General features: G+C 33.7%; 1 protein-coding gene across 1 annotated transcript in view; it reads left to right on the forward strand.

Moving 5' to 3' along the window:
• Positions 1 to 13,180, forward strand: part of TTC21B (tetratricopeptide repeat domain 21B) — a 41,736-nt gene that overhangs the window by 3,514 nt on the left and 25,042 nt on the right. The window contains exons 4-14 of the mRNA XM_068948749.1: positions 358 to 524; positions 1,137 to 1,259; positions 2,946 to 3,103; positions 4,103 to 4,187; positions 5,727 to 5,825; positions 6,484 to 6,676; positions 7,805 to 7,902; positions 8,371 to 8,571; positions 10,283 to 10,412; positions 10,912 to 11,069; positions 12,384 to 12,608. Of these exons, the coding sequence (XP_068804850.1) occupies positions 358 to 524; positions 1,137 to 1,259; positions 2,946 to 3,103; positions 4,103 to 4,187; positions 5,727 to 5,825; positions 6,484 to 6,676; positions 7,805 to 7,902; positions 8,371 to 8,571; positions 10,283 to 10,412; positions 10,912 to 11,069; positions 12,384 to 12,608 (1,637 nt within the window). The remainder of the gene's footprint in view (positions 1 to 357; positions 525 to 1,136; positions 1,260 to 2,945; positions 3,104 to 4,102; positions 4,188 to 5,726; positions 5,826 to 6,483; positions 6,677 to 7,804; positions 7,903 to 8,370; positions 8,572 to 10,282; positions 10,413 to 10,911; positions 11,070 to 12,383; positions 12,609 to 13,180) is intronic.

Raw genomic sequence — 13,180 nt, forward strand, 5'->3', positions numbered from 1 at the left:
CAGCATCTTAGGGCTACTCTACACCTACTGTGTACCTAGCAGGCATTGATGATGATTCAGATGATAAGTGAACCTTATTGTCAGATTTCCGTTTACCTGGCGGAAATCTTAGCTAGGAGGTTTGCAAAATAGTTGAGTTTTTACACAAATGGCTGTGTTAATGGGGGCCCTCTTCTGTCTTTTATGTCTGTATCCGATCAATAGTTTCAGTTGGGAGGGAATGCCTGTTTGTTTACCACTATCCAACACAGAAAACAACGTTTACTTTGGAAGTCCTTGCTTTATATGGTGCTCTTCTGTAATATTCTGTAATATTTTGAGATGCTATCACAAAAGATCTGAACAAAACTTTTTCAGATCGAGATGCTATTCTAGAGTTGGATGCAAAAATGAAGGAGCAACGTAAAACTGCAGGACAACAAGCTCTGTACTATGCAGGCTTATTTTTGTGGCACCTTGGTCGTGAGGACAAAGCCCGTGAATATGTTGATAGAATGATCAAAGTTTCTAATGGTGGTAAAGAGGTATATATATATTTATTTTTTTTCCCCCTATATAAAATAGGAATAGGAGCATGTATACTGTGAAACTAGGCTTACTGATCCAAAATTTTCTGGGGTCTTGCTGAGTATAGTTTATTTTAAACTCTGCATGAATGTTGTGTGTACCAAACTTTCTGCATTTATCTACAGATATGAAAGTTTACCATTTTTAGAATCTTTAAATGCGATTTTGAATAATTTTGAATAATTGAATAATTTCTCAGTGTCTGATAATACAAACAAAATGTTAAGATAATGATACTCTGCAGAAATTTCTGCAGAAAATACTCTTACAATTAGGTGATAATTTCTCCAAGATTTTGCTCTGACTGCCTAGCATGTTAGTCTAATTCAGAGGCATTGTTGTTTCTTAATTTTATAATGCTATTTTATTTTTTTAAATTTAATGTTGTAATGTTATTAACGTTTTAGTTATAATTTCAAATGTATTTTAATTAAAAATTGATATTTTCATTTATTCTTTTTTCAAGTTCTATTTTATTATTAGATTATATGTACTTACTACTATGAAATATCTAATATTTCTTTTACTATGTAGTTAGTGAAAAATTCCAGTTTATATCTTGCTTATAGGGATTGATTCTAAAAGCATGGCTTGATCTCACCTGTGGGAAAGAAACTCATATTAAAAAAGCTGTGAAGTATTTTGATGAAGCACTACAGGAAGGGAATGATGTTTTTGCTCTGCTTGGTAAAGTAAGTTTATTTTAAGATTTTAATACTTTCTACATACTATATTAGTAACACTAATGGAATGATTAAAGAGATGCTGTGAAAAGTTGTCCATGATAAGCAAGGTTGTCAGAAGTAGAAATTTAGCTGGAGGAGGGCGTTATTGTTTGTTTAAATCAATTTTCCATTTTTTTCCTGGTGAATTGCAACTAGTAACTATTTCTTTTCCTGCACAGTTATGTTTCTTGTAAGTATATTAAAATAATACTGTTTCTTTCTTAGAACAGAATTAGCTAATGGTTGAGGCTTAGGGTCTACTAGCCACCAATGTGAAGGATAAGACTATGGATTAAATATGATCACTCCAGCTATGTACTGAGTTTATGGTTATACTATAAACATAAGAAAAACTGGTTTGATTCCTGTATTGGTATGTCAGAATGAGGCTTCAAAACACTTGAAGATGTAAAATTCGGTGCGAGTTCTTCCTTGTTGCAAGGGACACCTGTCAACATCACAGAATTGCTATGTGTCATCACAAAAAATTATGTAGTTAGACAATGAAACTGCAGTGTTTATAAACACTTTATATGGTATTTTAATTGTCACTTTTCCATTTCAAGTGTTTGGTTTGTTTATATGTCATTAAGGTAGTAGCATGACTTTTTTCTTTACTTGATCTTATGTTTCAAAACTTGGTTATATTACACATATTACTCGTCAATATGTTTGTTTAGTCTTCTAAGACTAAATGCAGGCTTCTAGAAAAAAATTGCTTAATTAATGAAAATAAGACTAACATTCAGAAAACTATGCCCAATAGTATTTGGGTACATGCGTGTGCCTGGCTGTATGTGGACTACCAAGTTCAGCTACCAATTTATTTCAAATTTAGTTACGGCAATTACATATTAGACAATTACCTTGCTATAGCTTATGAAACTAACTTTCAGTATGTGCTATATTTGCACTAGTTCTATCTCAAAATATGAAATAAAATGACGTCCACGTAGTGATCTGGTGTATAGTAACTTTTAACCGTCGTAGTAGAATTGAGCATCTAAGCCCTAAGTTGATTTCTACTCAGGGAATTAAACAAATGCTGCTCTTACCTTATTGAAAATTGTGATATTCAGTACTTATAGTAGCTTTATATTTAAAGCATCCCATAAAGTGTTTTATAATTAAATATTGTTAATTTTAATAACAAGTGATCTACAGAGTGCAGGTTTTCTAGATACTGCATATCTCAAGGCTTGAAAAATCGTTTAAGCTCAACAGGTTGTGTTCAGTGTCCTGAAATTTTGAGGTTCTTAATACAAAATAATTTAAAAGGTAATAAGGCAATGTTGTCCCTAACTTGCTCCTTTCAGCTGCATCTATCTTTTTCTTGCACGTAAGTAACTGGTAACGTGTAAATGCTGTACTGCAGCTACTTTTGTTATGAAGGTGCTTACCAAGCACCGGTTATTATGTATCATCTTTTGCCATTTGACTGTTGCAGAATCTCTAGTTGTGGTTGAGACTGAGGAAAAAATATTATTGAAGTATATATATATATATATATGTGTGTGTGTGTGTGTATATGTATGTAAAACAATTTTTTCCTTACTATTTCTTTTTTCCAGATTTTCTTGTGAAAGAACTTCTGAATCTTTTCACTTCTGTGGCAGTACAGGCTTTTGATATGACTTCTCTTCCTTTCATTAGGCGCAGTATTTTGAGGTCCGCCAGAATTATTCAGGAGCTCTGGAAACTGTGAACCAAATAATTGCAAACTTTCCAAACTTCCTTCCTGCTTTCATAAAGAAAATGAAGCTACAACTAGCCTTGCAAGACTGGGAACAGGCAGTTGAAACGGCACATAGGTTGAATATGAAGTAGCATGTCACTGGTTGTGTTCTTGCTGTACTTAGAGGTTAAGAATATTTTGAAAATAGGTAGCTGGGTTTCCATTTATGTTCAAATAATCAAGAAAAAGGTTTGTGTGATCTAGTATGTGATACTAAGAAAATTGATCCAGATCATCTAGTATATTTGTAGTATGTGTATGCTGTCTGAATTTTAAGTTAAGTTAATTTTTAGAAGAACCCAGCCTCACAATTCATGAGGATACTGCATTGATATGTGGATCGATATTTTTTTTTTTTTTTTTTTGGGGGAGGGAATGGAACAGGGCCTGTTCTGAGGTAGACATGAAGTGATAAAGCTGTGTTTTCAGCAGAGAACGATGATTCAAAGTGACTGTGTGATACAAGTTATGACAGCTGTCTCTGTCAGGATTTTATAACTGTCTCCTTCATAGCTTTGATTTTTTTTTTTAATTTTTTTCTTTTGTTTTTGCTAGAGGCATATTAGCAGAAAAAGTTTTAAGGTGATTTTAAGATAGATAGATATTGTGAAAAGCTTTATTCTTGATACGTTTTCTCATAGCTTTACATTAATACTAATGTTACATTTTAAAAACCAGCTCAGCTTAGGAACCTCAGTTAATTTAAACTACTTTATTGAACATTGAGGAGATCCTCCTCACAAAAGAGGAGGAGCCTTGAATTCATTAAGGATTAAAGTCCTTTTAAAAAAGGATTTTGATATATATGAAATAATTCCTATATGAAGATGTGTTCCAATTTTGTGCAGTTTAACTGTTCTCCATTGAAAATAGGTTGCATTTCCTCTCTTTTAATTTTCGAAGTTTTGGCAGTCCATTTTAGTGTTAAAAATGTAAGGTGCTTAGTTTAAAAAAAAAAAACAACAACTTTTTTTTTAAAACACATCATTAAAGTGTATTTTAATCCCTTTTAGGATAAAAGAAATCATTGAGCAAAGTTTTTGGTTTCTTCAGATTCATCTTTATTTGTTTTTAGACTATTGCAGAAAGATACTCTAAACTTGGAAGCCATAAGAATGGAGGCTCTGCATTATCTGTGTAGGGAAGGAAATATATCTGAGGTGAGTCTATTAGCAGACTGTTGAGCATAACGTAGCTTTTGTAGAGACTAGAGCCCACGTACCTGATCTTCCTTGTGTCCTTCTCCTTGGATTACTCCGTGTGGTCCTGTGCTACCCTACCTACTTACAGGAGGAGGAGGTATGATCCCTCCTTCCGATACAGGAAGAGTATATTCCCCCATTTTGACTCGTGTGTCCGCTCTGGCTTTTTGCTGGGATGTTTTCCAGCTGCAAAAGGAAACATTGGTTACCCAAATATCTTTTACTTCCTGTATATTCTTTTTATACATTCTTAAGTTATTTTAACGCTTAGTTATTATACGCTGTTCATTTTAAGTATTTTATTAATAGAAATGCAGAAAGTGAGGAGCTCTTGTAGTAATACATTTTTGGAATGGGGCCATGTTCTGTTAACCTTATATCTGCAAGGTTATGTTGTCCAGTTCCGTTTACCCTTTTTGACGAGGTGTGTTTTTATAGGTCTGTGATTTCTTATTAACGTATTTTCCTCTCCTTAGATCCCTTTTTGCACAGAAGTGCATATCTGGTGGTTCTGCCACTTTCAGGGAATATGTAAATTATGATTTTAAATATCTTTTCCTTGTTGTATGAAAATGCTAGTGTAATTTAAATTGAGGTTTAGCAATAAATGAAAAGTAGTTTTGGTGTTTTATAGGATTTTTTTTTAAGTTTTAGAAGAGAAGATATTTCAGATTGTTTAATGCATTTTTAAGTTACTGTAATGAATTCTTTAAAGCTATTAATCAAATTAAAAAGTCTTACTGGGCACAGTTAAAGGAAATGCAGAACCATATATCTTACAGTAGCAACTGCAGACTCTGATTCAGTAAAGCTGTCCAGGAATTTATTAAATTTGCTTAACATAGTGAGATGCGAACAGAAAATGTCAAATGTGACTACTAAGACCCAGATCTAGGAAAAAAGATCATAAAAACCTTAAATGAGACTTAAACATGATTCAAGTGCCTACAACAAAAAATCATATAAAAACATTTAGGCATTTTGGTTATTATTCCAACCCTAGAGATGCCTAAAGTACCTTAAGCGTTTGAGAAACTGTAATGTTGAAAGTCGGAGCATCTAGAAGCGCTTCAGTTTTGCAAGGAGCTGAAGAGCATACATGCTGTATCACACTGAAGTTCTGGGAAGATTAACAGAGCAGGCACTCCTTAGACTGTCTTACTTCATAGGACTTTTCCCGTGAAGAGGAGTATTTAATCAGACTCAGCTCAAGTCAGTCACTTCACCACACGTCTTCTTGCTGTGCTTCAGATCTACTTTATTGTCTCTTTACTATTCCAGACTATTTTTCTAGAATTTCCTGAATAAATCTAACTTCTAACACTGAAAAATTCTGAGTTTGGGTTTTGAGGTACTTTTACATGGTAAAATATTATATATTATAAAATGTAATATATGTTATAAAATATTATGCAACCAATTTTTAGTGGAAACTGTTCAGTTATCCTAATGTACTTGTTCCTTCTTTTTTTAATTATGATACCTTTTTTTCCCAAGGCTTCAGCAAGATTAGGAGACCTAATTAATGCACTGGACAGGTTGGAACCACATAATCCACAGCTCTGCTGTAAAATGGCTTTAGCTTTCAGTAGAACAGTGAGTATGCTTTTTTTTTCTTATGGAAGATACAGATATTCATGCATGCTATTTTTTTATTTTCTGATAGATGTTAAGCATCTACTAAAAAACGCTCCTCAGAAAGTTGAAGTAGGTTAACTTGTGTAGCATTTGGTATCTGAAGTTTTAAGTTTCAGATTGTGTGAACTGAAATACCTGAGCCATCTCATTGCAAGAAACGTTTTTATTGCTTGCTTTTAAATGAGCAACAGGTTTCCAGTGGAAAATACCCTCAAAGGTCCACTGACCATGTTCTTACCAAATGTAGGAAAGTGACAATGGTTGGGTAAGGTTCATCACGCAGCCTTGAAACTGAAGTTTTCTTTAATTTTTGTTTATCGCAAACTTTTTAAGGAAGCATTCCAAGCAGCTATCAACTCTCCCTGTAGCATTGTCTTTGCTGTATGATACTATATATTTGCATTTGAGTCCAGCACACCTTAGTGTCACAATTCTATAAAAATTATTGCAGTTTCAATTAATCTAATGAGATGTTGTTGTCTCAGTTGCTGCAGCAATACTCAGTGTGTAAACTCTAAAATAAATCCTGGAGAGATTGTTTAAATATCTTTATCTTTTTCTGAATGAAATTGAAAAATCTGAACAGTTAAGGATACAAAATTATTCTCACTTTTAGTGTGGCCGCAACCAACTCATCCTTCAACATACACAAACCCTAGTTGAAAGAGCCTTTGGTTTGGCACCTGACAATGCAGAATTTGCTACTGAACTTGGCTACCAAATGATTCTACAAGGCAAAGTCAAAGAAGCTTTAAAATGGTACAAGACTGCTATGACACTTGATGAAACAAGTGTTCTCGCACTGACTGGTAAGGCCTTACACTTGCTTTTTATTTTTATTTTTTAAGACACAACACTTTGAAGCTTTCAAAAAAAGCTTTGAAGCTTTTTACTGCTACTAAGAAAACCTAGGACTAATAGGTAAAGTGCATTGGACATTGTTTTCTGTATTCATGTTATGCTGTCTTCATTATGGCAGCAGTTTTACCCTATTTGAATAGGTCTTCCTTTTCAAAATAGAAACTTTTCTCCTTTAAATTAGAACTCTTAAAGTAGTGGTAAGAATCAGAGATGTAGATGACTGTATCTGTGTCATGGATGGTTTTTAATATGAAAACATGTATTACATTTTTATTAATTTATTAAAGTGTTTAAATTAGCAAATTGCACCCTTGAAAGCAGGCTTACCATTCCACTGTGTTTTAGTACAATGTCTGCATGACATAGAGACATAACGTTAAGGTCAGTTGACAGGAGAAGGTGTTATCTTCCATGTCCACGGCTAAGACTAGGGTACATGTTTATATACATGTCTAAATTGAACACAGTTCAAAATATCTGAAACTTTCTGTAAGTTAGGACTATGAGCTATGCACATGCTGTGTTTTTTGAAAAAAAATACACTTTTGGTAAAACCCAACTGCTATCAAGAAAATAGACAATAAACATGGCACACTTACATCACAGTATTTTCCCTGCGTTTTTCTCCATGACTGTGCCGTTGCCTTCTACTTTGATATTTAAACAATACTAGAAACTTAGTGTTTTGGGGGGAAGCTGTCTTTTATTTGTTTTTTGTACATGTTCTGAGTTTGGAAGCCAAGCTTTACTTTGCTTTTATTTATGTTATTTTAGAATGGATTGGAGATACAATGTTTTAAACTTCTTAAAACTAGGAATGAGATCTGTCTATGCAACTGCTTCATAGCATTGCATATATTAATGTATTGGTTATACATCATCCAGTCTATGTATTTCTAAGGATGTTACTATTATAAACCTTGGTCTATTCTTTTTCTTCTTATCACTACTTTATTAAAAGGGTGAAGAGTTTGCAATGTACAGAAAAGCTGATTATAAGAAAAGTTACTTTTAGAAAACAGTGTACGTTCAACTATGAAGATGAATCTGAAATAAAATGTTTTAATGTATTGCAGGAATTATTCGCTGTCAGCTAACACAGGGGCAATTAGAAGATGCAGAGCAGCAGTTGGAATTTCTTAATGAAATTCAACAGTCCATTGGGAAATCTGAGGTAGGAGATCTCATCCTTCGTTAAAATACTTTGATTGTGATCTGAATTTTGGTCCTAATGGTGCCAGCTAGTTTATAGTCCATATTTCTATCACTTGAGAAGAGCATTCTTAATGCAGCACCATTTAATCTTATTTTCGTTTTTTCCCTATCGATCTAATGTGTTGCTTAACTTTGCGACACAAAACTATTTGCTTATTTAAACTTTATCACTGAAGATAAGATTGAAATAGCAGGGTGGGAGGGATATTAATTATTTTCAGGTTTTTGCAATTCGAAAGCTTTATAGCTTCTTGCACAAATTAAAGGAATGCATTGATAAAGTAATCATTGGTGTCATTTAAAAGGAACATCTTAAATATTCCTACACATAAAGAAGAAATGGCTAACACTAATAATTACGTATATTGTATGAATAAGAGGTGAACGTGTCTGGATTGTGTAGTGTGTTCTGTTCCTTTTTCTGTAGGAATTATCCTTCTTGCGTGCAGTCTTAGCTATGAAAAAACATAAGAGACAAGAGGAAGTTATTCCCTTATTGAATGATGTTCTGGATACTCACTTCTCGTCTTTGCATGGTTTTCCTCTTGGTGTGGAGTATTTTGAAAAATTAAACCCTGATTTTTTGCTAGAAATTATCAGGGAATATCTTAATTTTTGCCCGGCTCAGGTAAGCAGCCAGAGACATCTATCTGAAAATGGGCATTCTTGTTTTTTTTTTTTTATTTTGAGATCACTTAGTTACAAAGCAAAAATTCAGAAAATTTTAACTTTCAAAATGTGAATTTATATGAAGTAAAAAGAATGTTCTGTATTTTACCACTTTTTAATCTAAAACTACAAAAATGAATCTTCTGTGAAGTGAGCAAGATGCAGTAATGATTTTTGAGGAAAATTTGGGTATAGGTTTGATGAACAGCATGTATTTTTAATGTTTTTTTAATATCTCATTTGATCAGGAAACTACAGCAATACAATGAATAGAACTATCTTAATGTGAAGCTTGGATGTTCGCAAATTGATTATTCTGTTCTTGAAATATTTCATCAGCTCAGGATAGCTTTCCAGTAAACATATGTTCCGTCTTCATTTCAATTGCCTTTATACGCTGGTGCGAGTCCGCGGAATACTAATATTTTTGATTTTATTCTTAAATTTTATTAATCCCAAACAAAAATCTTCCTTACCTAGATAGCTAATTTTCTGTGACTAAATTTGCTTGTTGTAGTTTTAGCAATAGTAAAGCTTCATAAAGCAAATGGGAACCTGACATCTCCAAAGCAGGAAAGAAAAACATTTACGTTTCCTTAAAGTATATTGCTTAAAATAGATTATTGCTCTGAAATGGCTGGGAGATGACTTTGTTATGCTGTAATTTCACGGAGTTATAATATAATTATAGCTACTAATTGTAGAACCTTCTTGTAAGTATTTGCTTATGTACAGTTTTAATATCTCAGCATCAAATGAATAGTTTTCCATTGTTATGCTCTGTCACACCATCTATAATGAAATGGTAGTGTTTGTAAGTCTAAAACCTTAACAGCAATGTCAATGTCCTCTAATTTTGTATGCAGGCGGAGACAGCATAAATAAACAGTGTTGTTCTATTAAGCAGACCTTATCTGAAGATTTCCCTGGGGTATTTTCCAGAATTGCTCAATGGTGATGATGGTTCTTTAGCCTGGAAAGAAAACTGGTTTTGAAACTGTTGTCCATAGTAGGATCTGTAAGAGAAAGATAAGGAAAATTTCAGGAAAATCCTGTATTACAAGAGGAGTTTGTGACATTAGAAATTCAGGAGTTTAGTCAGGTGGTGGAGGTTTCCATTTTAATAGCAGAGGATTGCTGCTCCCCCAGGGAATGTGTCCTGAGGAAACGCGTTAGGTGGGAACAGAAGGCATTTTCCTTGATTATATGTAACAGACTTCCTTCAGGGAACTAGTTAAAGCGGTAGAGGGAAATGAACAGCGTTTCTAATACAAGTAACTAAAATGTCAAACGTTATAGCAGCAGTTTAGATGAGAGTGGCTATTTCTCAACTATTTTCAGTTGTTAGTTATGTGGATGCGTTCTGTGGAATGAAATGAGGACAGGAGAGGCAGGTCTGGTCCAGTACCTTTTCTTCTCATCCTTCTGGTCATTCCAGCTTGGCTCTCTTGAAATTTAATTATTGACATTATGTAGAATCATTCGACACGACAATTCAGACTGTAAGGCCAAACATTTGTAGCTTGGTTCGTGTTTTTTTTTTTTTTTTTTTTTTTAAACCTTATATCAGATTTGAATTGTTATATCTTCCTTGGAGTCAGTGAGGCTGTTTTGTGTTCCTATTGGTATTCAGAATTTTTCTGTTGTTTTTTTGTTTGTTGAACTCCTAGCCTGCAAATTCTGGGCAGTCTCCTTCACCACTTCTCAAGCACTGTGCGTCTGTTCTTGAAACTGTGGTAAGAACTGTGCCAGGTCTTCAACAAGCTGTTTTTTTAAATGCGAAGGTGAAATACTTGTCAGGTAATATTTTGGCTGATGGCTAGCTAGTCATCCTTTATATGAATTGAATCAATGAAATTATTTCGTACTCTTAAATCTTAATCATAAGGAATATATTTTTTATTCCAGTATGGCGTGCTGCATTACAATTAAGTGAAGAGCACTTGCACTGCTTTTTTGGTGTTTGATTTCTATGAGTATATTCTAATTCTAAAATGCACTTTTAAATATGTAGAGTTTATGGTATTGTTACTTCATCTGTTGCTTCCAAAAGAAGATCAATTAGTGAATGATTTAGGGATGGGCACTGGGGATAAAATCTTGTCTATGACTTAGCTTTGATTTCAGTTTGTGGCAGCAATTAAAAAAAATTTATATATAAAAGTTCATTCATTAAATGCTCACATTTACAAAAACAAGTTTTGAATTTATGAAATACAGAGGTTAAATGTAGAATATTTATTTATTCATTGTTTACTACCACCTATTTTTTCTACTTTTCCTCCTGTTAATTTCTTAGGAGATATTGAAGCAGCCCATAATAATCTACGTCACTGTCTTGAGCGAAATCCTTCTTATGCAGATGCACACCTACTGATGGCTCAGGTGTATTTGGCTCAAAACAGTACTAAACTGTGTTCTCAATCCCTAGAACTTTGTCTGAGCTACAATTTTGAGGTAAGTTAGACAAAAACAAATCCAGTCATCCAAAGTTGCTTGTATGTTTTGGATGCAGTGATTTTAAAACAGAACCTTTTATGACTCTCACTGCAAGTTCAGTATCTAAATGTTTATATGAACATGATAACTGAATATTTATCAGAGAAATGACTATTAAGACAAAACTAATCCGTTATGCAACATATTGAAATTGTCTTGGAATACAAGAGAAGGAAATAGCCTTTTTTTCACAGATGTTAAGAATAAATTATATAAGCTGAATTTGTAGTTCAAGACAAAACTTGCAACACAGTCTTTCAAAGTCTACGTAGAAGGACTTGAAGAATGACCCAATGTTGTTTTTAGACTTCTTACACAGATGTACAATTACTGATGAAGAGAAGCACAAACTCATGAGGGGGTTGAGAAAGGGTCTATTGCTTCTTCTTGGCAATTCATGCTACTCTAAGCACTTGAAGTGATAAGCGAAGTAGCCATATGGCTATGCTGGTCTTCTGTTATCATCACGCCCATGTTCATCTTTTCTGTCCCTTGGGTAGCAAATCTGGTAAATAAACTTTCACTGTTTTGGAATGGTCCTCTCTAGTTTCATTTCTTGTGGCTAATACATTGCAATATTGGGATTTTTTTGATTTGTTGATAGCAATGTAGTTTTTAATGGTTAACTATGAATTAGGACCGTTCTACGTGATGCTCTGTGGGACTGAGTTGTGCTAAATCTCCTGATAGAGCTTAGCTGAAATGCAGAGCAAACTGACCATTTCCTTACAAAAATGGTTTCATATTAGTTTCCTGCTCCAAGTGATGTCAGAAACCTGAAGGATTACTACCTAATCATGAGATACTGAGGAGCTTGCAACTTTGTATGCAGTAGCATTTCTGAGTCTTGCTTTTCACGTGACAAGTCTATTTTAAGAAAGCAGAAAAATAGCAAACAGGACTAATGCCAAATAATGATCATATACTTCCTATGCTATTTTTTTTTTATTAACAGCCAAATGAAGAATGTGCGCTGCAATGTGGGACACACTCAGAATCCCTTAAAATTGAAGCTAGTTGCAAATGATGCAGTAGTGCATGTTTTTCTATCCCCAGGTCTTATGTCATGAAGTAGTCTTTGATAAGCGTTTAATTATTGATTGGCATAATCTTTGAAAATTGTAATGTTTTCATTAATTTATTGAAATTCAAACAGGGAGAAAGAAGAAACTAAGGTCAATATTTAGAGGAGAAAAAAAACCATTATTTTGGGGTGTTTGAATATTATGCATAAAGTAAAATTCAGAAACTCTTTAGCTAATTATTTTTTAGGTGAGAGAACACCCTGTTTATCACTTAATTAAAGCCCAAGCCCAAAAGAAGATGGGAGAATTATCAGAAGCTATTAAAACCTTACAAATGGCAAGGAATTTACCAGGAATGAGAAAACCTACAGCTTCCTCGAAAGCCAAAGCAAAAAGAATCGAAACTGATGCCAGTGATCGTGTGTCTGTCTTTCTAGAATTAGTGGAAGCTCATCGTTTGAATGGAGAACCGGTATGGTAACAAACTTGAGTAATACATATCTGAAAGCAATTCCCTTTTCCCATTAACAGAAGTGTCTATTCTCATTAGTTCAAAATAGAAAACCATCACTTCTTTTACCACGAGGATTTCTTTGGGACAATGCCAAAGACATGTAATATCTAATTTGACATTTTATACCTTAAATTGTATTGAGGAAAAGCCTGAAACAAAACATTCAAATCTGATTTTTCAGAAGTTACCCTTACACTTTACCCTTCAAGTATTATATGTATTTTCATACTTTATTTATCGTTATACATCTATTTCAGGTATATCCTATAAACGTCATTGTGTTTGCAGGTGCTCAGTTTGAGTCTGTAAGCCCCTTTCTTAGTTTTCGGAAGGGGTTACTGTCAATTTTCTCTTGTTGGCATATAGATGCCTGTTTTGCTGTCAGGGTGCTATAAGAAATACTTTGGATAATGACCTTACTGTAGTGTAGCAGCATCCTTACTATCAGCCGTATCTTAATATACAGTAGGACATAACATATGTATAAGAATGTACCATAACCCATAGAATCATGTAGTTAGGGACCTTCA

The sequence above is a fragment of the Struthio camelus genome, chromosome 6, assembly GCF_040807025.1.
Source record: "Struthio camelus isolate bStrCam1 chromosome 6, bStrCam1.hap1, whole genome shotgun sequence".
NCBI classification, from domain to species: Eukaryota; Metazoa; Chordata; class Aves; order Struthioniformes; family Struthionidae; genus Struthio; species Struthio camelus.